The sequence below is a fragment of the Silurus aristotelis genome (genome assembly GCF_946808225.1).
Source record: "Silurus aristotelis genome assembly, chromosome: 18".
NCBI lineage: Eukaryota > Metazoa > Chordata > Actinopteri > Siluriformes > Siluridae > Silurus > Silurus aristotelis.
In genome coordinates, this window is record NC_139591.1 from 19,199,106 (window position 1) to 19,222,868 (window position 23,763).

A 23,763-nucleotide genomic window follows, 5' to 3' on the forward strand; every position below is an offset into this window, starting at 1 on the left:
TCTACTCAACCAGATACGCTAAAATCAAGATAATTTTGAATGAGAGCTAATCAAAAGAAATCTAACTGTGTAGATAGTTTATTAAAAATGAAATCTCAGGTTAGCATTTGTCAGTGCTAATAATCAGTCAGTTAGTAATCATTCGGACTACATTATTTTATTATAGAATGAAATAAAAGTGTTGATGGCTTTAATAATAATTTTATGTTACAGATATAATTGATTATATACAAAGATAACGTCAGTTTAGCTGAAACAGAGTGTATTCCAGTGTTTATGAGCTACGAGATATGTTAACCCCCGCATCACTTCCATTTCAGACCTGTTCTCAGTGACTTTAAACAGACGTGAAGCTCTCAGCATTTCAACACTGAAAAATGTAGCTATACAGAAGCTTGACCTTTAAACAAAAAAACTCAATTTGTGCAACCTAAAAATATTATTACATTTAAACTTGCATTAATTCGCCTTTTGGTTCCTTCATTTGATGGACTTTGTCAGTATCTGTTCATATTTGTTTTATTTGATGGTGCTTGTTGATGTTGATGTATAGTGGTTAAATTGGTATGATAGGTTTGTTTGGTTGAAATTCATGGTTTTTAAAAACGTTTCGTTTAGTATGATGAGAAATGTTTATATGGTAATTTTGGTGTATTGGTTAGTCTTGGTATAGATTCAATGGGTATTTCTCAAAGTTTTTTTTTATATGATAGATTTAATTGAGAAAGTTAATTTTTAATGAAGACTGTTAAACCAGAATGTTGAAAAAAGGTAAGTGGTGTATTTAACTGGTGAATTGTGATGTTTAATTGTGATTTTATTATTTAATGGTGAGTTTGGGTGTTTTCTAGTATTTTATATGATTTAAAATCGGGTTTTGTGTTTTATGTTGAATTAAATTTTTTAATGGTGAATATTGGTGTTTGATGGTAATAGTAATGGCATGTTATTTGTGTTTCATGGTGAATATTCATGTTTCATGTTAAATACTGGTATTTAATGATGGGTTATATGTGTTTAATGGTGAATACTGGTGTGTAATGGTGGATGTTATTGATTACTAGTAAATATTGGTGTTTACATGTGAATACTGATGTTTCATGAAAAATAATAGTGTTTTATTTGGGTTTTGGAATTTAATGCTGCAAATTGCTGTTTGATGGTAAATATTCGTGTTGAATTTGTGGGTTATGTGTAGTAAATGTTGGTGTGTAAAGGTGAATACTGGTGTCTAATGAAGAGGTTCTGTGTGGAATTAAGAGTTTTGATGTTGAATGGTGAATTTTGATGTTTAATGCTAAATATTGGTGTTCAAAGGTGAGTTATGTGAATTTAATGGTTTATACTGGTATTTAATGGTGTATACCTGTGTTTAATGGTAAATATTTGTGTTTCCTGATGAATATTGGTGATAAATGATATAATTTGGTGCTTACTGGTGAATATTGGTGTGTAATGGTGAATTTTGTTCTTTAATGGTGAACATTGCTGTTTGATGGTGTATGATGGTGAATGTTGGTGCTTACTAGTAAATATTGGTGCTTAGTTGTGAATATTGATGTTTATTGAAAAAGAATGTTGGTAACTACTGGGAATGTATACAATTTTCTATTTAACTCATTGATGGATTTGACCATTTGGGCTGGTATTTCTGGTCTTTTTCTCCTCCCCCACTGGACAGAGATAGTTTATCTTCTCCACTACTCCCTAACAATAAATTGTGCAGGGAGGAATGTCATGTGTGTAATGGTGGAGTTACTCTTATGTAATTGGCAGACTTGGCTTGAAGTCTTGCTTTTATATTTCATGGAAATAGTGCCACTGAACAAAAATTAACATATAATTTTTTGATAAATTCAGAGAAAGTATCTGTAGCCAAGGTTTGTTTTACCTTTCAGGTTTAAAAACTGTATATATATCCTTTTTCCGCCTCCCCTCCTCACTCTATTGCTGAATCAGTTGTAGTTCAATGTTCAAACACCCTATCTGCCACAAGCAGGAGCGAACCCAAGCCCAAAAGAGGGATAGGAGATACCTTTTGTCAGAGGAAGGAAATAGAGAGACAGGAAAAGAGAGAGAGAGAGAGAGAGAGAGAGAGAGAGAGAGAGAGAGAGAGAGAGAGAGAGAGAGAGAGAGAGAGAGAGAGAGAGAGAGAGAGAGAGAGAGAGAGAGAGAGAGAGAGAGAGAGAGAGAGAGAGAGAGAGAGAGAGAGAGAGAGAGAGAGAGAGAGAGAGATGACAGACTTTTCTTTCAGAGATTCCTGTTTTTGACACTGACATTGCCTGAGCACCATCAGCTAAAAACAACCGAGACTACAAAAAGTAACGAAGGGCGACAATTTCAAGGACGGCGCTGAAGAATCTGCTTGACAACAGGAGGATTAAAATCAAACACCTGTGAAAATATTTAGCAGGATTTGGACAGCAAATATCGTTCACTTCATCCAAGTAAGTACAGAATTTAATTTAGAGAAGGATCTCACTGTGTGATTTAACACCCATGTGTTAAAGGTTTACTGTCTTTTTAATGCAAAATCTCTAGAGTTAAATTATCATCACTCTAACTAATTATATTTTATATATTTTTTATATATATAATTAATTATAACTAATTTTATTTAAAATAAAAATAGAGGTGTTTATAAAGCATTCACTAAATGTAAAAGTTTTAGAAGTAAGAAATGTTTTTGAAACAGTCCAGAACTCCTTCAGAAGCATTTTTGTAGGATTTTAAATGAATAAAAAAAATGCTGATTGCATGATGGTATAATGATTTGTCACTATTGGTCATCTATCATTAATTTTATTTAATTGTTTTATTATTATGAATAATATCAAATGTAGCATCTGTCAGCTGTAGCATAAGTTTAATATCCTTGTTTATGATGTTGTTTTGATGTTGTTTCAAGATTATGAAATATATTCAATAATTGTTATTTCATTTTACAATGAAGAAATATAATAAGAAGAAGAAGAAGAAAAAAGAAGAGAAAGAAGAAAAATTAGAAAGTAATTAATTAACTAAATCTCTATGTACAAACATACTGTTGACCTATTTCGTTTATATACTTATAATATATATAAATATAAAAGTATAGATAAAAGTTTATATACTTTAATTACACATCAAGTCAAGTCATAAAGTTGCATCAGAAAGAAAGACACAACATCTATATAATAATAATAATAATAATAATAATAATAATAATAATAATATTAAATAATAATAATAATAATAATAATAATAATAATAATAATTATTATTATTATTATTGTTATTTATTATTATTATTATTAATATTAATATTAATATTATTATTATTATTATTATTATTATTATTATTATTATTATTATTATTATTATTATTATTATCACCACAATCCTGTCATGCACTGATTTACATTTCCATTCAATGATAGAATTTTGGAATTGAATTATAAGTTTTTAAACAGTGTCATATTAGCTCTAAAATATCCAACAGTGATGTCATGCTGTTTGTGTAGGAATAATTCAGCTGGACTCAGGCCAGGTGCAGGTAAAAAAGAAAACAGCGTGCCCTTTTCCTAAAAAGACGGATCTGTTGGTGCCAAGGCTACCTAAAGCTAAGAGTCGGTAGACTTGGTTCCATTTTAGAAAAGTTTCCAAGTAAAATCTATTTTTCTGAAAACCAAAGACTCTTAATTCACTAAGAAGAATTGTTCTTCATGCTAATTAGTGTATGTAATAACAGGGGGATTGTGCAGATGTAAGTGTGTAAATGATTTCCAATTATATTTTCTTCAAAAAAAGTTTCTGCAAATCTGTTCTGGTCCAAGTGGAACCAATTTATTCAGTGAGCCTGTAAGGAAACCGTCACAAACCATTTTATTAAAGAGTAAAATCCTGACAGGGTCCAAACATTTTGTGCAATAATTTGCACACATACAGTTTACATGTACACTTTTAGCAGAAAGGAAGAGTTCTTTTAAGGTTTCTTAGATTAAGTTATAAGGTTCCTGCAAGATGGACAAACCTAGTCCCAGAAAAATGACTATAGCAAGTAATTTTTTAAGCAATCAAAGTTCTTTAGAGAACTAATAAGCACCACATTAGCACCCTGCTGTAGGTTCAGGGTCGGCGTGTCAAGGTCAGGAGGTTATCATGGTTTATTTGTCCCAGCATGAGCAGGAAGGCGTGTGTTTGAGGAGATGTCCTGCTCGTGGCGATATTCGCAGTCTGTTCCACGCACATTCTTTCCTCTGGGCTCGGTTCCCGCCTCATTGTTTTGTGTTTTTAGTTTCTCTCTCACTTCCTGTTTCCTCCTGTTCACAGTCACTCGATTATATCTGTTTACCTTCCACAATGTGAACCCCGGAGTTCTGATAGAAAAAATAAGCAGAGCTTGCTTATTTTGTAAGAGTTTACATTAAGGCAAAGAGTGATGATTCTGTTGCTGTTATATGAGCCTCAAGTGAATAAAGTTTTAGTTCGTATGTATCATACACAGAATTCAACAATAGCGTATCACAGGGAGACTCAAACCTTTTTTCAGGTTTTTACATAATTTCAATTTCATATGCACACCGCTAACCCAATCCGAAATCACACAGAGGCACACCCATTCTCCTTCCTAATTACAAACTTTATGTGTTTGATGATGCTTCACTGAAGTCTGTAGATATCTGTTATTTGTTGGCTACATTAGCCTCAGACCCCAGGCATTTGACATTTACAGGAGGCATGTCTGCAGACATTGTGGACATTTTTAATACATTTTTGACCAAACTCCAAGCTACTTTTAGTAAATGCTCATTCTGCTCATATGTAGTTTATGGTCTCTGTGGGGTATAATGGCTATACATGAAGAAGTCAAGAGTCATGAAGCGTTTTATTGTCATTTCAACCATATAAAGCTGATGCAGTACACAGGGAAATGAGAGTTTCTCCAGAACCCCAGCTGGTGCAACATAAAACAACATAGAGCTACATCACACCACACAACATAGAGCTACATCACACCACACAACATAGAGCTACATACAGAACACAGAGCTAAGAAGTCAAATTAATTGTCCAGGCAGCATAAAGTGTATAGTTTGCAACCTAGTGCAAACAGTGTCATAGTAACATATATATTTAAGAATAATTCAGAAACTCTGAGACTTCAAGCTGAATATGTGATGAAGGCTTATAGAAATCCTTTAAATCATCCCTAATTTTGGCATTGGACTTTGGATCGGAAGATCACAGGTTCAAATCCCACCACTGAACTCCCACTGCTGGGCCCTTGAGTAAGGCCCTTAACCCTCCACTTCTCAGTTGTAAGTTGCTCTGGATAAGGATATATATATATATATATATATATATATATATATATATATATATATATATATATATATATATATATATATATATACAGTGAGGAAAATAAGTATTTGAACACCCTGCTATTTTGCAGGTTCTTCCACTTAGAAATCATGGAGGAGTCTGAAATTGTCATCGTAGGTGCATGTCCACTGTAAGAGACATAATCTAATAAAAAAAAATCCAGAAATCACTAAATATGATTTTGAAACTATTTATTTGTATGATACAGCTGCAAATAAGTATTTGAACACCTGTCTATCAGCTAGAATTCTGACCCTCAAAGACCTGTTAGTCTGCCTTTAAAATGTCCACCTCCACTACATTTATTATCCTAAATTAGATGCACCTGTTTGAGGTTGTTAGCTGCATAAAGACACCTGTCCACCCCATACAATCAGTAAGAATCCAACTACTAACATGGCCAAGACCAAAAAGCTGTCCAAAGACACTAGAGACAAAATTGTACACCACCACAAGGCTGGAAAGGGATACGGGGAAATTGCCAAGCAGCTTGGTGAAAAAAGGTCCACTGTTGGAGCAATCATTAGAAAATGGAAGTCGCTAAACATGACTGTCAATCTCCCTCAGACTGGGGCTCCATGCAAGATCTCACCTCGTGGGGTCTCAATGATCCTAAGGAAGGTGAGAAATCAGCCCAGAACTACACGGGAGGAGCTGGTCAATGACCTGAAAAGAGCTGGGACCACCGTTTCCAAGGTTACTGTTGGTAATACACTAAGACGTCATGGTTTGAAATCATGCATGGCACGGAAGGTTCCCCTGCTTAAACCAGCACATGTTCAGGCACGTCTAAAGTTTACCAATGACCATTTGGATGATCCAGAGGAGTCATGGGAGAAAGTCATGTGGTCAGATGAGACCAAAATAGAACTTTTGGGTCATAATTCCACTAAACGTCTTTGGAGGAAGAAGAATGATGAGTACCATCCCAAGAACACCATCCCTACTGTGAAGCATTGGGGTGGTAGCATCATGCTTTGGGGGTGTTTTTCTGCACATGGGACAGGGCGACTGCACTGTATTAAGGAGAGGATGACCGGGGCCATGTATTGCGAGATTTTGGGGAACAACCTCCTTCCCTCAGTTAGAGCATTGAAGATGGGTCGAGGCTGGGTCTTCCAACATGACAATGACCCAAAGCACACAGCCAGGATAACCAAGGAGTGGCTCTGTAAGAAGCATATCAAGGTTCTGGCGTGGCCTAGCCAGTCTCCAGACCTAAACCCAATAGAGAATCTTTGGAGGGAGCTCAAACTCCGTGTTTCTCAGCAACAGGCCAGAAACCTGACTGATCTAGAAAAGATCTGTGTGGAGGAGTGGGCCAAAATCCCTCCTGCAGTGTGTGCAAACCTGGTGAAAAACTACAGGAAACGTTTGACCTCTGTAACTGCAAACAAAGGCTACTGTACCAAATATTAACCTTGACTTTCTCAGGTGTTTAAATACTTATTTGCAGCTGTATCATACAAATAAATAGTTAAAAAATCATACATTGTGATTTCTGTATTTTGTTTTTTAGATTATGTCTCTCACAGTGGACATGCACCTACGATGACACTTTTAGACCCCTCCATGATTTCTAAGTGGGAGAACTTGCAAAATAGCAGGGTGTTCAAATACTTATTTTCCTCACTGTATATGTATAAACTGTAGATAGATAGATAGATAGATAGATAGATAGATAGATAGATAGATAGATAGATAGATAGATAGATAGATAGATAGATAGATAGATAGATAGATAGATAGATAGATAGATAGATAGATAGACTGTATATATCTTTTTAAGTCTCTGAAGACGTAATGAATCTTCAGAACTCCACAGCTGTGCTCTCTCTGTTATTCAGAATGAGTTTGTCTCGTAACGGGACGCTGGAGAGGACACAGTCTCAGCAGTTCAGCTCTGATGCAGATGACTCCGAGTCAACTCGTCTGCATCACACAAACTCCATGACATCGCCAGTCATTGACCCTGTGACAACGGCGGCAGTGGTTCCTCCACCGTACACGTCCTCCAATGCTTCGGCTGACCCACTGGAGCTCAGAGCCTCACTGGACTGCTGGGCGTGTTCAGTTCTTGTCACAGTGCAGAACCTAATCATCGCCGCCGTGAATGCAGCACTCGCCTCCATTATTTTTGGGGTCATCCTCACTCCAGCTCTTACAATGGTCGTTTTTGGATTCCTTTGCCATTCTAAGGTGAGATAATAATCATGAGGATTTGGTGTAATTTAGACAAGTAAATTATTTGACTCAGTTCACCAGTGAGCATTGAAACTTATATTTATATAAACCTTATATTTATAAATCTTATAGTTATAAGCATTATCTCTTTTATTCAACTAAAAGTTTTCCCCATAAGAGCTTACTCTACCTCTTAATAAAAAATTTTTTATTCATTTACGGTGCAATGTATTGAATCTTATGATAAATCTTATAATTGGAAATTTAGTAAAACACAACAAAATTGAATCAACAATTAAAGACATTAATATAATGATGTCTGTGTTTTCCTAAAAAGTTTCATGTTTATAAATTCTAATCAATGTAGGATTGACGTTCCTCCGATCTTCTTATCCAGGTTCAGCCCCATGGTACATCCGTTTATTGCTCAGACCTGCTCAACGATGCATCCTGTGTCGCTCTGCTGGTTGTTGGGTTCTTGTTGTTGGTTCCTCTGCTGGTGTTAGCTTTAGCGGCATACTGTAGACTGGCTCGTCACCTGCAGCTTGGCCTCTGCTTCATCCCTTACAGCCGCGCCGTCTATAAAAACATGCCTGTTTCTCAGCACCCGGGGCTGCAAGGCTGCTGCAGCCAGCAGGGGGCACATGAGAGAGAGGGCAAATCCAGCGTGTGGGTGTGAGGACACATCAGATGGTAAACATCTTCGGCTGAAACTGTGATGAAGAGTTATTACTCCAGTGATCTGCATATTTTTTATTATTAATTTGTATAGTAATTATTCACATTTCCAAATACACCGATGTATGAACTTTGCTGAAAAATTGCATGCTTTTTATTTTCATTTGGAAAGCGTTTCATCGAATGGCATTGCATGAATCTGATGTGTTTAACATACTTTCATGCTTTTTTATGTAATGTTTGTTTTTAATAAATTTTCTCATGGGGTTGATGAATTTTCTTTAACAGTAACTCTGACAGTTTCCAACTGTGAAAGCTCATTGACTTTTACATGTAACTGTAATATAGTGACTTTTGCTGTATAGTATCGATGCTTGTAAGACCCAGAGGTAAGTTTCCTGATGTCATCAGGACGAAGGGACTTACATAAAAAAAAAACATTTACAAGACAGAGAAAAGAAATAACTCTGAAATGTGGTGTGATATTAACCTTTTATTGATACCATAAATTACAAATATATAGTATATTTTCAAGTATATAAAGTAATACGGTGAAATGTGCCCTTTATATGTTGCTGTAGCTGCTCCGAATTTGAAGTAAAAGTGCCTACCTGTTATATTACAGTACTTTTTTTAATGCACTCTTGTCCACTTTGCCTATTCACTAATGCACTGACTAGTGCACTAACTATAGTTAAGGTACTTGAGTAAAAATGAGAAAATAGCGAACCAAATTTAAATTTTTAAACAATTCTTGCTAATTGCTAATTGTATGAGAGGAACTTTAAGCATGAAAATACAATGATACAAAACTGCAAACTTCACCAAAATGCTGGTATGTGTATTTTTCTGTGTTGGATTTAGCCTCTGGGATCAGCATGGCTGGTTGTTGAGGCTGGTGAGGATTTTGTCATGCTGTGCTTTGTACAGAGCCGTAAAACTGCCAGGAGGGAGAATGCCACGCCCATCTTCGTCCACCTGACCCATCACAATAAAGTTTTGTCCTAAAACAGAAAAAAGCGAGGGATGAAAAAGAATGAAAGAAATAAGATTCAGAATTGTTGGAGTCAGATTTGGAGCAACAAGATTTAACATTTTTCTGTGTAGTCTGCTCTACTTTTCCTATCACAATTGTTTATCATTACTATCCTGACATTTTAATGTTTCTTGTGTGTAACTTTTCATGATTTTCATACATATATCTTTAATCTTTCTTATTTCTGCCTTAAATATTAGCTGAATGTTTGTTCATTTAGTTTGTTTTTGGCCATGTTTGTTGTTTAGGTCACCTCTGCGTAGTACTGGACACGTCCTGCACATAAGCACCAGTTTAACTGTCATAGTCTCTCCAGCCTGAGTGATGGTCAGTCCTCCAGATTTATAAGCCTTAATGATGGAGACGGTGGCCAGCAGGCGGCCCTGAGGAGCCGGGGAGAGTGCCGTCACCTTCCCCGTGATCACTACAGAAAGAGAAAACACAATTACAGTAATCCCCGTTTATCGTGTTGGTTACATCCCAAATCCGCCCAGGATAAATGAAAACTGCGATAAACATATGCCACTCCAAAAATGCTTTTCTTTTTATTGTTTAAGCCGTAAATCATCCTCCCACACACATAGTATACACAGAGCAAACATTTGCAAGAATATAGCGAGATGAATTGTGTGTAAATCCATAGAAATACAGTACACTGTATAACATTTATAGTGAGTACATGTACTGTACAGTATTTTATGTATACAGTATTGTACTGTATTAACATTTTTATTATTTTACTTATTTTTATATTTTACTTATAATTAATAATTATATTTTTATAAATAAATGTAATTTTTTAACATAAAACTCCATAAAAACAATTCCCTATAAGTTTTTTGGTTTATCGTGCTATACATGAGAGCCTGGGAAAATCGGCGATACAAAATAGTTATGTGGCAAATACAATTCCGCGATAAACTGGGGGCATGAGATTCGATCCGTGGTAAAGCGGGAAATATTTCACATATTTCACACAACCTTCCAAACAGGATCTGTAACAATTAACTTACCAAATTCACTGCTGCAGAAACTCGCTTTTATGCTGCCATCTCTCTTACATGTTTCAGGACATAGAGGGTTTGAGCCTGGAAATTTGTAAAATGAAAAGATTAATAATTTTACAAAGCATACTTTAATGAAATATTGTTTTAGATAATGTATGTTGGCAAAATGACAATGTAAAAAACATTGATTCCTGATTAACTTTTGTAGTTTTTGATGCAATATCATTAACTCCCCTCTCACCTGGAACAGCTGGATTTGGCTGTCTCGACTCAGGTTTGCGACTCGAAGGTCTGTCTGGCTGGTTGGGATTGGGCGGTGGTCGTCTGCGTGGAGCCTTGGTGGTGGTTGTAGTAGTCGTTGCCTCTGTAGTCATTATGATGATGGGTTTGTGGGGCAGGACTGGGCCGAGCCGTGGAACTGTGGGTGATGAGTGCACACGGGATCCTGGCTGGACAGAATGCCCTCTTGGGACACTGGAATATGAGGCCATGAATCCGTCAGAAGTGACGCTCTGGTCAGACACAAACTGTACCAGGAGAGCGTTACTGTTGGTCACGATGGGGCTGGAGATGGAGAGAGAGAAAAAAAGAAAAAGAGAAAATGGATTAGAATTAACTATGTAGTTATAGCACTAGCTTATATGTGATGGTCTAGAAATGTTATTGAATCAATAGTCTGATTATATATTTGTTCAATTCAGTTCACGTCTTTAGAGAGAACCCTGACTCGAGTTATATCTCTTCATTTGCCATTGTTAGTTTCTTTCCCCTGCATATATAAACCACATGGACCCTCATTTACTCTGTGAATCTTTACAGACAGTCAGGGTCTGAGCTACACTGCAATTTGCACCACCTGGTTACAATATATTATTATTTTCTTACTTTATTATTATCAGAGCTGTTTTTAGAATCCATACTGTCACAAAGAACTATCTTGAAGAAAATCTTTTCTACAAGTGCATAAGTCACGATAAAACTTACAAAGCTGTACTCACTCAGGTGCCTTGTCACCGCAATATTTTCCGATGCGTCTGGAGGCATCACTCTCTCCCCCATTATAAAATGCCACGTAATCGAAGCGACAGTATGTATCACGCTCCACATCAAACTTCTCGAACTTCACCTCAATCACCTGAAAAACACTAACACCAACATCAACCATCACACAGCTCCAAGCTCAAAAATCAACACAACTACAAATTATATTTTTAAACAGAATTTCATTTCCTTGTATAATATTAGATTGTAATATCCAGAAGCGTATATTTACAAAGATTAAACTGATTCAAGTATGAGTCCTGACCTTGTCTGGATCCACAGTGATGAGCCACAAGCAACTGATGCCTGGAGGGTAATTTTTCTCTGGCCAGTTGGGAGTTTCGAATGTGCCTTGTGGTTTTGTCATCTTTCCACCACACAACTGTTGATCTGATTGTCACATTTCAGCACAATTTATCAGAAAGACATGGCAAATTATAACTACTCAATTTTCATCCATTAATGCAAGACAGTAATTGCTATAAAAGTTATTAATGAAAACGTCAATTATCTATTATTGCATGTCCCTAAGTAGTAAAGATAGATCTTTATTAACTCCACAGTGTTGCTCATTATACTCCAACCAATTCAAAATGTAAATAAAAATGCTAATATTTGCTAAGCTAGTATAGGTGGGAGGATGTAGCTCTCATCCAATATTTATTTATGCTTTTATTAAATAAATATTTTTAGCTTAATGTTTTTTTAGAAAAGGCAGTGCCTGTTTTTTTTTTCTTAAACTTTTAACTTATTGTTTTGTTGAACTGAGTAACATTTTTTATAAAACATGCTTGACTTCGAATTCAATTAAAATTCTTTTAAATCCAATGCCAAAAAAAGGTTATTTCATTAATGAATGGAGTGATTATAAGTGATGAGCACCATTCAGGTGTGGTTTTGCTCCAATAAATTGAGCAAGGAAGCCACGACCCCCAGTTGCTGAGTCAGATTCCATTTGCAGCATCATGGTGTTGGAGGTGGAGATGAGCGTGCCAGGACGAAACGTTCCGCAAAACCGACCCAACTTCTGTGCCATGTTTGAGTGACCATTATATATGTCAAGGAAATCATATCGGCACAGAGTGTCGGCCTCAAAGTCAAAAATCCTGAAGGAGAGCGTGACCACGTTGCCTTCTGGGACCTAAGTAAGACAGAGAGACAGACAAGTCTAGCAAATAATTTTGCAGTCATGCTAATAAAGCTATCAGCACATACTAGGGGTGTAACGATACACATATTCATACCGAAATGATTTGGTATAGGGCTTTCGGTTTGGTACACATGTATACCGAATGTAATTCTTTTTAACATGCGGAACTGTTTCCTCAGGAATGTATTAAGTTCCGGACCGCAAGTTTGTTTATTCTCCAACTAGCATTTAAAGTACATTCATTCATTCATTTATTCATCTTCTCCCGCTTATCCGTAATTCGGGTCGCATATAAACACATATAAACAATTTAATTGAATTTTTCCATTTATTGAATTTTAATTTTTATTTTAAGCAATTAGGTGGTGCCAATTTAATTGATTACTCAATTCAATCAAAAAATAAAATACACTGTATGTGTATTTACTCCAAGTCAACATGTTTGCCAAATTGTAGTAATAATGCTCTTTTAAGTTTATTCAGTGAGCTTATGGTGTTTTGACTGGCCATGTGGAAAGAAATGAGTGAATTTCACTAAAATGTGCAAAAACATAGAGTAGGATAGAGAGAGAATAAAATAGAGAGATTAGAAATAGAGAGAAATTACATTAATTTTTATGGATTTATTTCTGTGTTTTCGATTTTTTCATGAAATCTCACTGTATGGACTCATAAGGTAAAAACTTGATAAACATTGATGAAAATATAATGAATGGACATTTGATCTCAACCAGATGACTATGGTTTACCTATTGAGTCTGGTCCCTTCAAGGTTTTTCTTTAAATTGGTTTAGGGAGTTTTTCCCTGCCACAGGCACCAGTGGCTCTCTTGTTAGGGATAAATTCATTGGGGATAATAAATATTTATACCATAAATTTCCACTCACAGTGATGTACCAAGTGCACTTGCTGTCTGGTTTATAGTATGTTGGAAAATCCTCACTGGCCACGAAGCCTGAGTCTCCATTCAGATTCCCTCCACATTTAAACTCCGGCCTAAAATCAGGACAGAAAGGACAAAACACACACTCTGTGAGAGACAGGAAACACTTGAATAAAAATGGCTTCTATTTAGTGTTAAGTTAGGACAAATCACACCATCAGCAGTGAGTAAAACATCATTACTATAAATATGTTTATAGCAGTATTTACTAAAGATTGCTTAACATACACACATTATTTATGTGTAGCACTGGTTATACAGTTCACTGTTTGAAAATTAAATACATCATAAATGCAGAATGGTATCTGCACAGTTTGTTCAGCAAAATAAACTTTTGTTGGATGCATCCAGGTTTATTTATTTATTTATTTTTTTGCTTGTATTTACAATGTATGCTCTTTACATTAAAACTATGTACTGACAAGACCTCATTTTAACACAAGCACTTGTTGTAGGCCATGGTATACATAACTTACCTAAAAGTACCTGTGTGAAATCCCAGCAATGTAGCAATAAAATTTTTTATTAATTAATTAATTAATTAATTAATTAATGCTGACACTTGGACTGAAGTAAGTGCATAAATGCAATGAAAGATCAATTCAGTATAAGGTGCTAGAACAGAATATAGCATTATATCAATTAATGATCAAAAGTATATCACTATTTTGAGTAGGTCAGACAGACAGGATGACACCTGGTTAAAGGATGTGATTATTTGTCTTTTCTTGCTACAGAAAATTCCTGTAATTCCCTGTACAGGAATTTTGCAGGGTGTGGTATCATAAACTTTCAGATGCTTTTGTAATCACGTCCAGCTTCACAACGCTGTAAATGTTTATTTATTGCTTTAGAAATGTCTAGACCCTGATTTCTGCTAAAGCGTTCTCTTTTTTATTTTTTTACGGTGAAAACGATGCCATCTTGTGGTGGTGTGTGATATATTGGGTTTTTAATATTATACAGTAACCACACAGTGTTATAAATGCTAAATTAAAGTACAAACTCAGGTTCAACAGATTCAGACAGACAAGAGAAAATAAATAAGAAGATGAAAATGTCCCTGTAAAAATCTAGATCTACAAGTCTGATGAAATACAGGCTAAAGCACAAATTAATATAAAAGAATGCCATCTACCCCACCCCTCTATTTCTCAGCACTTATCTCACTCAAACTGCACCATGTTTCATCCTATTCTCAATTCACTGCTTGATTGGGTCCACTATCTCCCGGATAAACATGCTTCCAGGCTTTTCTCTGTTCTGGCACAGAGGTGGTGGAACAAACTTTAACTAGGGTCTTTTGAAGTCTTCAAGCAATGTCTAAAGTCCTATCTCTTTCAGTGGCTCTTAAATTAAAAAAAAAAACCTTCATAGCAGTTTTTAGCCTAATGACATTCTTAGTTGGTGTTTTATTGAACCAGTATATTTTGATTGTTATATATGAGCATCTTCCAAATTCCATAATTGTAAAAAAAAAAAATGTTAGTTTAAACTCCAAAACAGACCAGATTTGATATCAATATGCTCCAGTGATGACGTTATAGGGTTCCTTCAGGTCATCAAAGAGTGCACTAAATACTCTCAGGTGTTATACGTGTTTTAGTTTTCACAAAAATGCAGTTTATATATTCAAAAAACCCTATATAAACAATGAAATACAAGCAGTTCTTATTGCTGAGTTCAGGAGTTTTGGACAGTTTTTTATACAGTAAGCACATTCCCTGGATCCTACAGGCTGAAGAACTCGAAGAACTTTCCAGAATATCTGCCAATGTGATTGCTTCATTTAGGGGAGGCAAACACACACACACACACACACACATACACATGCACACACACACACACACACACACACTGAAACAAAGGCTTACTCCACATTTAGTCTATTCCAATCTGTCCAGGTGGAAATACACACACACACAAAAACTGAAACAAAGGCTTCCTTTACATTTGCAGTCTATTCCAGTCTGTCCAGGTGGAAAACACACACACACACACACACACGCACGCACGCATGCACGCGCACACACACACACACACACACACACACATATACACTATCTATATATATCTATATATATATATATATATATATATATATATATATATATATATATATATATATATATATATATATATATACATACACATACACTACCTTGTGTGGTTATTCGTCTGGCTTTGTGTCCATCCAAAAACCAGTAAAAGTAAAAGCCATAAAGAGGACATGGTTCTGCTAAGATGATCCATTTTCCCTCTATGAAACAGCATAAGAGAAAGAATGAAGGAAGGAGCAGTCTGAAGGAAAAGAGGAGGAGAAGAAAAAAAAGGAGGAGGAGAAGGGCTGAAGAAAAGACAAGACAGGACAGTATAAGAGAAGTGTGCAAGTAGTGACGGGGGGGTCCAAACAAAAGGGGGAGGGGGAGAGGCTTAAATCAGCTCCAGATGTAGCTCAAGCTCTTAGCCTTTTTTTTAATGGACATTCCAGAAAAGAAAGAAAGAGAGAGAGAGAGAGAGAGAGAGAGAGAGAGAGAGAGAGAGAGAGAGAGAGAGAGATTATAAAGAACATACAAAATCTCCCAATCTCCCACTGTTCACTGTTTAGCTTGGTTTCTGATTCATCTGCTAATCTTGGTGATATTCAAGCATGAGACATCTGGTTTAGCCAAACTCACATCAGCATAAGTGTGTGATTGGTAATAGAAATGTTCTTATTTACAATTAATTCAATGTGACTGCAGCGGTTTCCAGATCGGTCTGTACTCTGGTAGTTTTGAGATACAGATTAGGTGTATGACTAAATCCTATGAAATTTCAAACCAATGGCAGAAGCTAATTCTGCAGGTTTTGCATTTTTGGATCCCAGATTTTAGATGTCTGGTGTGAGGAATGTGTACTCAAGGGCATAAACGTAACATTCGTGGGCTTAGAATGACATATTTGCTGTTTTTGGTTTCCATGCAGTTTTTTTAACAGGTCTGGTTGCCAGTCATTAAAGTATGAGGAGAAGATGTGCACTAAGCAAGATCAGAAGGCATTCCTTATTTTTAGAGACTCTGCCTATTAGCAGATTATTCCTATTATGCAGCATGCTTGGTTGCCAGGTTTTAGCTCTTTGGTCTACAGCACTGTATGAGGAAAATGTGGTCTATAGGATGAAACTAAGGGTCCTGGCATAATAGAGATATATATTTTTTTCTGTTCTTTGATGTCAACTCTAATTTTTTGAAGAAAAGGTCTCTGATTTTTTGGTCTTTTATGAAACACAGCAAATGAAAAAGCAGACATTGTTACTGCCATGCATATGTGTAAGAGTCATAATTGTAAATAAGTTCAAAAATTTCTATAGAAATTATTTTGTAAATAACCCTGACTTTACAGATTGTTATGTTTCAGTTGCTTATTCTGTTTTTGGTTGCCAGATATTAATTTAGGCTAATCTCAAAGTGTGTAATGAAAAGAAAAAGCAGCACATAACAGTTGTACAGTTGGAATGAAAAGATGTTTTTAATTTTAAAAAAGTTCCATGATGCATACTTGGATTACTTGATGTTTGTGTCTCGGTTGCCATATTTAAATTTACAGTCTGCTTCAATGTCATAGTGAGTCACAACTCAGGCAAGCAGACTAATCATGTGAGCTTCTCTGCAACATTCCCAGATGTGTGTTACAGCAGCCAATTTGAATAATTTTGCATGTGTGGAAAATAAATAAAAGTATAAGAGTATAAGAGAAATAAAGGAATAAGGCGAGTAACCTGGTTGCAACAGAGCAGTGATAAGACATTTACACAACTCCTCCAGTTGTGTCTTATTCTTTCAGTTCAAGCTTCGAAGGGGGAAAAACATGTAATGTTGCAAGAATTTGCCCCCGATGCTGTTTTTTTTTTTTTTGGAGGCAGTAGAGGAAAACACAAACGTTCACAGATTTTGCACCACAAAAAAATGATTAAGCAGTTCAGGAGGAGATGATGAGTCAGAAGGAGGGTGGCAAATCAGTAGCGCTTCAATGGAGACAGATCTTTTTTAGGCTTTTGCAATTTTTTTTCTGATTAAAACTAGTCTGAGATATAAAATTATTGTATTTATAGCCTTTTTGACACACAGAATATCCTGTTTATTCAGGATTTGGGCCAACTGGGAACTCAGAGATAAGTTTTGAATGAAAACGCACAGGAATGTGATGGTGTGGGAGTGTGGTTTGGGGTTGGATGGAGGAGTAAAGCACAGGGTAACAACATAAGAGTTTAAAGACAAAATTCCAGCACTTGGTGTAAAGCTGCATTCCTAGTGCGTTGTAGACGATCACTTGCGAGCAGTATTGATGGCGTATCCTACCTCAACACATTGAAAGAGTGTCTTTTGTTTGTTTTGCTGGAGGTACAGTTTATAAACTGCACTTTTACAGATACTGGTCTGTATTTTATTGACCTTCTAACATTTAGGCAAATAATTGTAACTGTATTCGTGGTTCAGCAACAGTAACAGACAGTAGAGCCTGGCATTAGAAAGAAGCTCATCAGCTATAACAATATTGCTATAAACTCCTGTAAAAGTATTTTACACTGTACACAGTATAAGTGGCGGTGTTGATTTCACATCCCTCTGTAAACATAGAAGGAACTGCTGTTTAACCAAATGACCCAAAGCTGAAATTTTAAGTGGAAGTAGAGTGTTTTGTGTGTTTTCCTGGTTGGAGGCGAAGAATTACAAAGTGCAGCCATGTCGTTAATGCAGCATAACATAATATTTTAATAATTAAAATTAAACTTTCATTATCTTATAATACTTTCATTTATTTATCTGTATGTCTGCTCTATATATATGACAGTAAATCACACTAAATCACAGACACACTGATTGTATAATGAGTATACACTATAAAATGACTAAACTATAATATTTTCTGCAGCATCTGCATTAAGTGTCTGTGTATAATATACATGAGAATCTTGAAAATCTATTTAAAGCTTCACATTTGATTCAACTCAAAGATTTTAAAGAGCAAAATTTTACTGGAGTGAAAGTCAAGAAACTGACCGTTTAACACAAAATTATTTTTTTTCTTAATAAATATGGATTGCTGGTTATTTGATGTTTACTAAACAAGCGTAACTAATTAAGTGGCATCACAACAAAAACATGTGTTGATCTAGCTTATTTCATGATGGGTTTTTTTATTTTTTATTTGAGAGTGAATTTTTATTTCAGTTTTAATTTTAATTCAGGAAGAAAAGGAAACATGTTATGAATCCAACAGATTCAATAGAGAATTCCAGTCAAGATTCAAGTCAAGTTTTCGTTTGATGTAAATATGACTGGATGTATTTTTTTGACATTGTTTAAAATAAATCAGATTACAGATCTGATTGTTACATCATGTTTTAATGAGGTCAGAATGTAAATGTTAGGAAGTACGGTCTTCGGATTATTTTGTTAAGCTCAGACAGAATAAGAAGTGTTTGATTCTTTTTTTTTCTTCATTGTACCGTTATTATACCATCTGGACATTTAATCCCCAAATGTTAATGTTTAATGTGACTGTTTAATGTGTTTTAGTATATTTTTTTCTGTTTCTTACAGCTGGAACTTACCACAAAAATCTTTAAACATATAACACACACACACACACACCACCCCAAACACACAAATACTTGAAGTCAGAATGTAAATGTTAGGATGTACGGTCTTTGGATTATTTTGTTAAGCGCTGACAGAATAAGAAGTGTTTGATTCTTTTTTTTTCTTCATTGTACCATTATTATACCATCTGGATATTTAATCCCCAAATGTTAATGTTAAATGTGACTGTTTAATGTGTTTTACTATATTTTTTTTCTGTTTCTTACAGCTGGAACTTACCACAAAAGTCTTTAAACATATAACACACACACACACACACACACACACACACACACACACACACACACACACACACACACAAATACTTGAACTTTACCACAGAGCTTCAGAGATGTGAAACTGGGACACGTCTTGGCCTGAAAAGTGTGTGTGTGTGTGTGTGTGTGTGTGTGTGTGTGTGTGTGTGTGTGTGTGTGTGTGTGTGTGTGTGTGTGTGTGTATATGTTAGTGATAATGTTAATTAATTTCTTTAAGTCAGGAACAAAAACAATAATTGACAGGCTGGTGTGATGAAGTACAGTTACTGCACTTTTTTTCATGAAATACTTTATCATTTTCATGACATCAAACTTTTAAGACATTTTGTAATTATGTTTAATGCTGTAGAGTTGATGTTAATTCCTGTTGCCACTTATCTTATTGCAGCTGTTACCATTTGTTTATTTGCCAGCGTATCTTTAGTCTTTCTTCAAGTAAAAAAAAAATGCAGGTTGAACTGAACTGAACCAGAACTGAACTTCTGCTGTAGTAGAGCAGAAAAACTCTAAAATGTGAAGGATGGGGGATTCTTCAGGACTTCAAGGATTGAAATCTGTAACCTATATAGTGCTTGTATTATGGATGTAGGCTGCAACTGCATTAAATGCATTTGCTTTGATGCATTTTGTTACTTCATTAGTAAAGGTTATTAAATTCAACCTTCTTCTGGTGTTTTTTTTTTTATTAAGTTATGTTTAGTGTTTATGAACAGAATATATTATTAAAATTTTGTGATAAAATATCTCTCTTCGAATATCTCTCTTCATGATGAGTGTTGTCGGGCTAGTCATGTTTGCAGTCATTTACGCAGGCTGGTTAATATCTGCTCGTGTTCCTGTTGTACCAAGCATTTACTCTGTTATGTACACTTCCTCACCGTCATTGTGTTTATTGTGTCGTGCTGTATGTATTACACAATAAGCTGTAAAGATCTGTGTACCTTGGACCGGTACTGTATCAGATATTAGGTGATGCCAAACACTGAATGATGGAATAATTATGTTATTTGACATATATGTTACACACACGTGTGTGTGTAAAATAAAGTGAAACTTATATTATATAGATTCCTTACACACAGACTGATATATAAGTGTTTATATCTTTTAATTTTAATGGCTCACATTTAACAAAAACCCACCATTTTACTATCTCATAAAATTAGAATATTGTGAAAAAGTTAAATACTGGAGCCACACTCTAATCACCTAATTAACTCAAAACACTTGCAAAGGTTTCCTGAGCCTTTAAATGGTGTCTCAGTTTGGTTCAGGCTACACAATTATGGGGAAAGACTGCTGACTTGACAGTTGTCCAGAAGACGATCATTGACAACCTGCACATGGAGAGTAAGACACAAAAGGTCATCTCTAAAGAAGCTGGCTATTTACAGAGTGCTGTATCCAAGCACATTTATGGATAGTTGAATGGAAGGAAATAATATGGTAGAAAAAGGAGAAACAAAGCCCAAGAATTTGGGGAGATTCACAAAGAGTGGACTGCAGCTGGAGTCATTGTTTCCAGAGCCACCACGCACAGTTTCATGGGTTACAAATGATGCATTCCTTGTGTCAAGCCACTTCTGAACCAAATAAGACTGGACTGTTGCCCAGTGGGACACAAAGTCGTCTTTTTAGATGAAATAAATTTTTGTATTTTATTTAGAAATTAAGGTCCCAGAGTCTGGAGGAAGAAAAGCACCAAATCCAGGTTGCTTGAGGTCCAGTGTAAAGTTTGCATAGTCAGTGGTAGTTTGGGGAGTCATGTCATCTGCTGGTGTTGGTCCACTGAGTTTTATCAGGTCCAAGGTCAGCCAGGAATTTTAAGCATCCTTCGTGCTTCCCTCTGCTGACCAGCTTTATGGAGATGCTGATTTCAATTTCCAACAGGACTTGGCTCCTGCCCACAATGCCGAAAGTACTAATCCCTGGTTTAATTACCATGGTATCCATGTGCTTGATTGGCCAGCACATTTTCCCGACCTAAACCCAATGGAGAATCAATGGGGTATTGTAAAAAAGGAAGATATGAGACAGCAGACTCAACAACATAGAAGAGCTGAGGGCCGCTATCAGAGCAACCTGGGCTTCCATAACACGTCAGCAGCTTCACAGACTGATCACCTCGCCTGCCACTGCAGTAATTCATGCAAAGTGAGCCCCGACTGAGTATTAAGTTCTTTACATGTGCAAACTTTTCAGTAGTCCAACATTTCTGTGTTAAAATCTTTTCTTTTTTTATTGGTCTTAAGTAATATTCAAATTTTCTGAGATACTGAATTTTGGGTTTTTATTAGTATAATCTTCTAAATGAAAATAAATAAGCACTTATATATCAGTCTGTGTGTGATGAATCGATATAAAATACGAGTTTCACTTTTTGTATTGAAATACTAAAATAAATCGACTTTTTAATGATATTCTAATTTATTGAGATGCCACCTGTGTATGTGTGTGTGTGTGTGTGTATATATATATATATATATATATATATATATATATATATATATATATATATATATATATATATATATATATATATATATATATTAAGACTCAAGCTTTAGTTTGGCTTGCATTTTTAGATTTCTTCTAGCTATTTGGGGTTAGGAGGAACCAATAAATATAATAGCCTGATATTATCTTTGAACATGAACCTCTTTAAAAAAATATTATGTCCACATATGTAGACACTCGGTCTGTTTCCACAGAAAAAAAATCAAGGCACCATTGTGTAACAAATGCAAGTGCAAATCTCTTTTATTTACAGCCTGTGCACTGTGCCTGAACATTTTTCATGGTTACTGTTGCATATATAACAGTTTCAACTTCTGAACATGGATATGGTAAAAAAATATATATATATCACATATATACATATATAAAAACATTTTTGCTTTTCTGTAACACTTCAAAACTTCAACTACTCCAAAGTAGTATCTTTTTTGTCTGAGGATACAGTTGATTTAACTGCAGTACATTTAACCGCTGTGAAAGATTGTGGAACAGTTGCGTGCAGCTTCCACTTCTTGGACACTCATTTTATAGTAGCTGATCATCCTGTGTGTGAGGTCAACCCCACTTATCTTGTTAATGTATTCATGAACAATACTTGGCCACCTGATAGACACGTATCGTTTCTGTTTCTTGTCCCATCGCTGGCAGGTGTCTTCAGGCTGTGCATCATGAACCACAGACAGCATATCGGCTTGTTGTCATAACACTTTACAACAAAAATTTTCTCATCTTCAGTGGTAACTTCTGCTGAGGTTCATCTTCCATTATTTTTTATCATTTTGTCACTCAGTAGCTTCAGTGCTGCTTTGGAAACTCGATTCCTCATAACAGTACCATTCAGGTACAGCTGCTTCCCCATAATTTGATTCACAGCTTTGATGGATGTAAAGAACCGATCATAACCAGGATGGAGAGTTTGTGTCAGACGATCAATGACGAGCCTCCCAAACCAAGTTCACCTTGTTCCTTAACCTGTGCAATCAGTGCATCTGCACCCTGATATAATTCAAAGTCAAGCATGATGCCTTCTGCTGAATCACAAAGAAGTTTCTCATGCCAACTGGATTGGGCTTTTTTGGTAGATATTGACGACAAGGACAGGCTCCTGTAGATGTATCATTTGCTCATAAATTAGAAACACTATCTGGTCTTGCCTGAGACCTGCAGCCTTTTAGAATGCGGTCAACTAAAGACTGGTGTTGGCTCTTCAGGGTCATAGTTTGAGCCATTAGACTCAACCGGCTGAGTCCAACGTCTGGGAGTGCATGAAATGGCAATGCAACGGCCTGAAAGATAACCATACGTTTCACCACGAAGACAATTACGTCCCCGGCTGGCCTTAGTGGACTGTGGAATAGGGTCTTTATCCCCACTAGTCTACTCCTCACTGCTGCTTAGCCCGTGGAGGATGGTGTGGAGGATGTGGAGGATGGTAATTAACATCATTTACGAGGTCATTAATGTCAGACAAGTCCTGTAGCTCTGAGCTGTTCCCAGCAATTTACTCCAGTATTAATTCAACTGTCTTTGACAGAGGAATACACTTTGGAAATGATATCATGAGAAAAATGTTATAAAAATTAATGTAAAATTATTTATGACACATGATTATTTTCATTTATGAATGTATTTATCACATAAATTATTATTTCTTAGCAATTTTCAACTTGTTGTTTGTTATTTTGGCTAAGAATTTTTTTTATCACATTTTAATATATGTACATAGATGTATATTTAATTTATACTGTTGTAAATACTATTGTAAATATATGTTTTCTAATAAATTCTTTACAAACACATGATTTTTGCTAACATTTGTAAATGTTCAAAGAAGCTAAGGCCCATTGTCCACATATGTGGACCTCAAGTTTAGCGGCATAGTAAATCTTTACGGTTACAAAAATGTGCTGAATTTGTATGCCATATTAATCATACAAC

General features: G+C 35.6%; 2 protein-coding genes across 2 annotated transcripts; one reads left to right on the forward strand and one right to left on the reverse strand.

The window, feature by feature from the left end:
- The first annotated feature begins 2,262 nt into the window (after positions 1-2,262).
- On the forward strand, positions 2,263-8,496 carry tmem88a (transmembrane protein 88 a). Its single transcript, XM_083567776.1, has 3 exons — positions 2,263-2,447; positions 7,215-7,566; positions 7,949-8,496. Exons 2-3 carry the CDS (start codon positions 7,216-7,218, stop codon positions 8,228-8,230), a joined length of 633 nt encoding a protein of 210 aa, XP_083423902.1. The 5' UTR covers positions 2,263-2,447; position 7,215; the 3' UTR covers positions 8,231-8,496.
- Positions 8,497-8,709: 213 nt separating this feature from the next.
- Positions 8,710-15,798, reverse strand: pcolcea (procollagen C-endopeptidase enhancer a). Its single transcript, XM_083567775.1, has 9 exons — positions 15,568-15,798; positions 13,351-13,459; positions 12,196-12,454; positions 11,579-11,703; positions 11,271-11,407; positions 10,514-10,836; positions 10,279-10,353; positions 9,519-9,689; positions 8,710-9,233 (listed from the first exon to the last, which is right to left on the reverse strand). Exons 1-9 carry the CDS (start codon positions 15,678-15,680, stop codon positions 9,103-9,105), a joined length of 1,443 nt encoding a protein of 480 aa, XP_083423901.1. The 5' UTR covers positions 15,681-15,798; the 3' UTR covers positions 8,710-9,102.
- Positions 15,799-23,763: the final 7,965 nt, after the last annotated feature.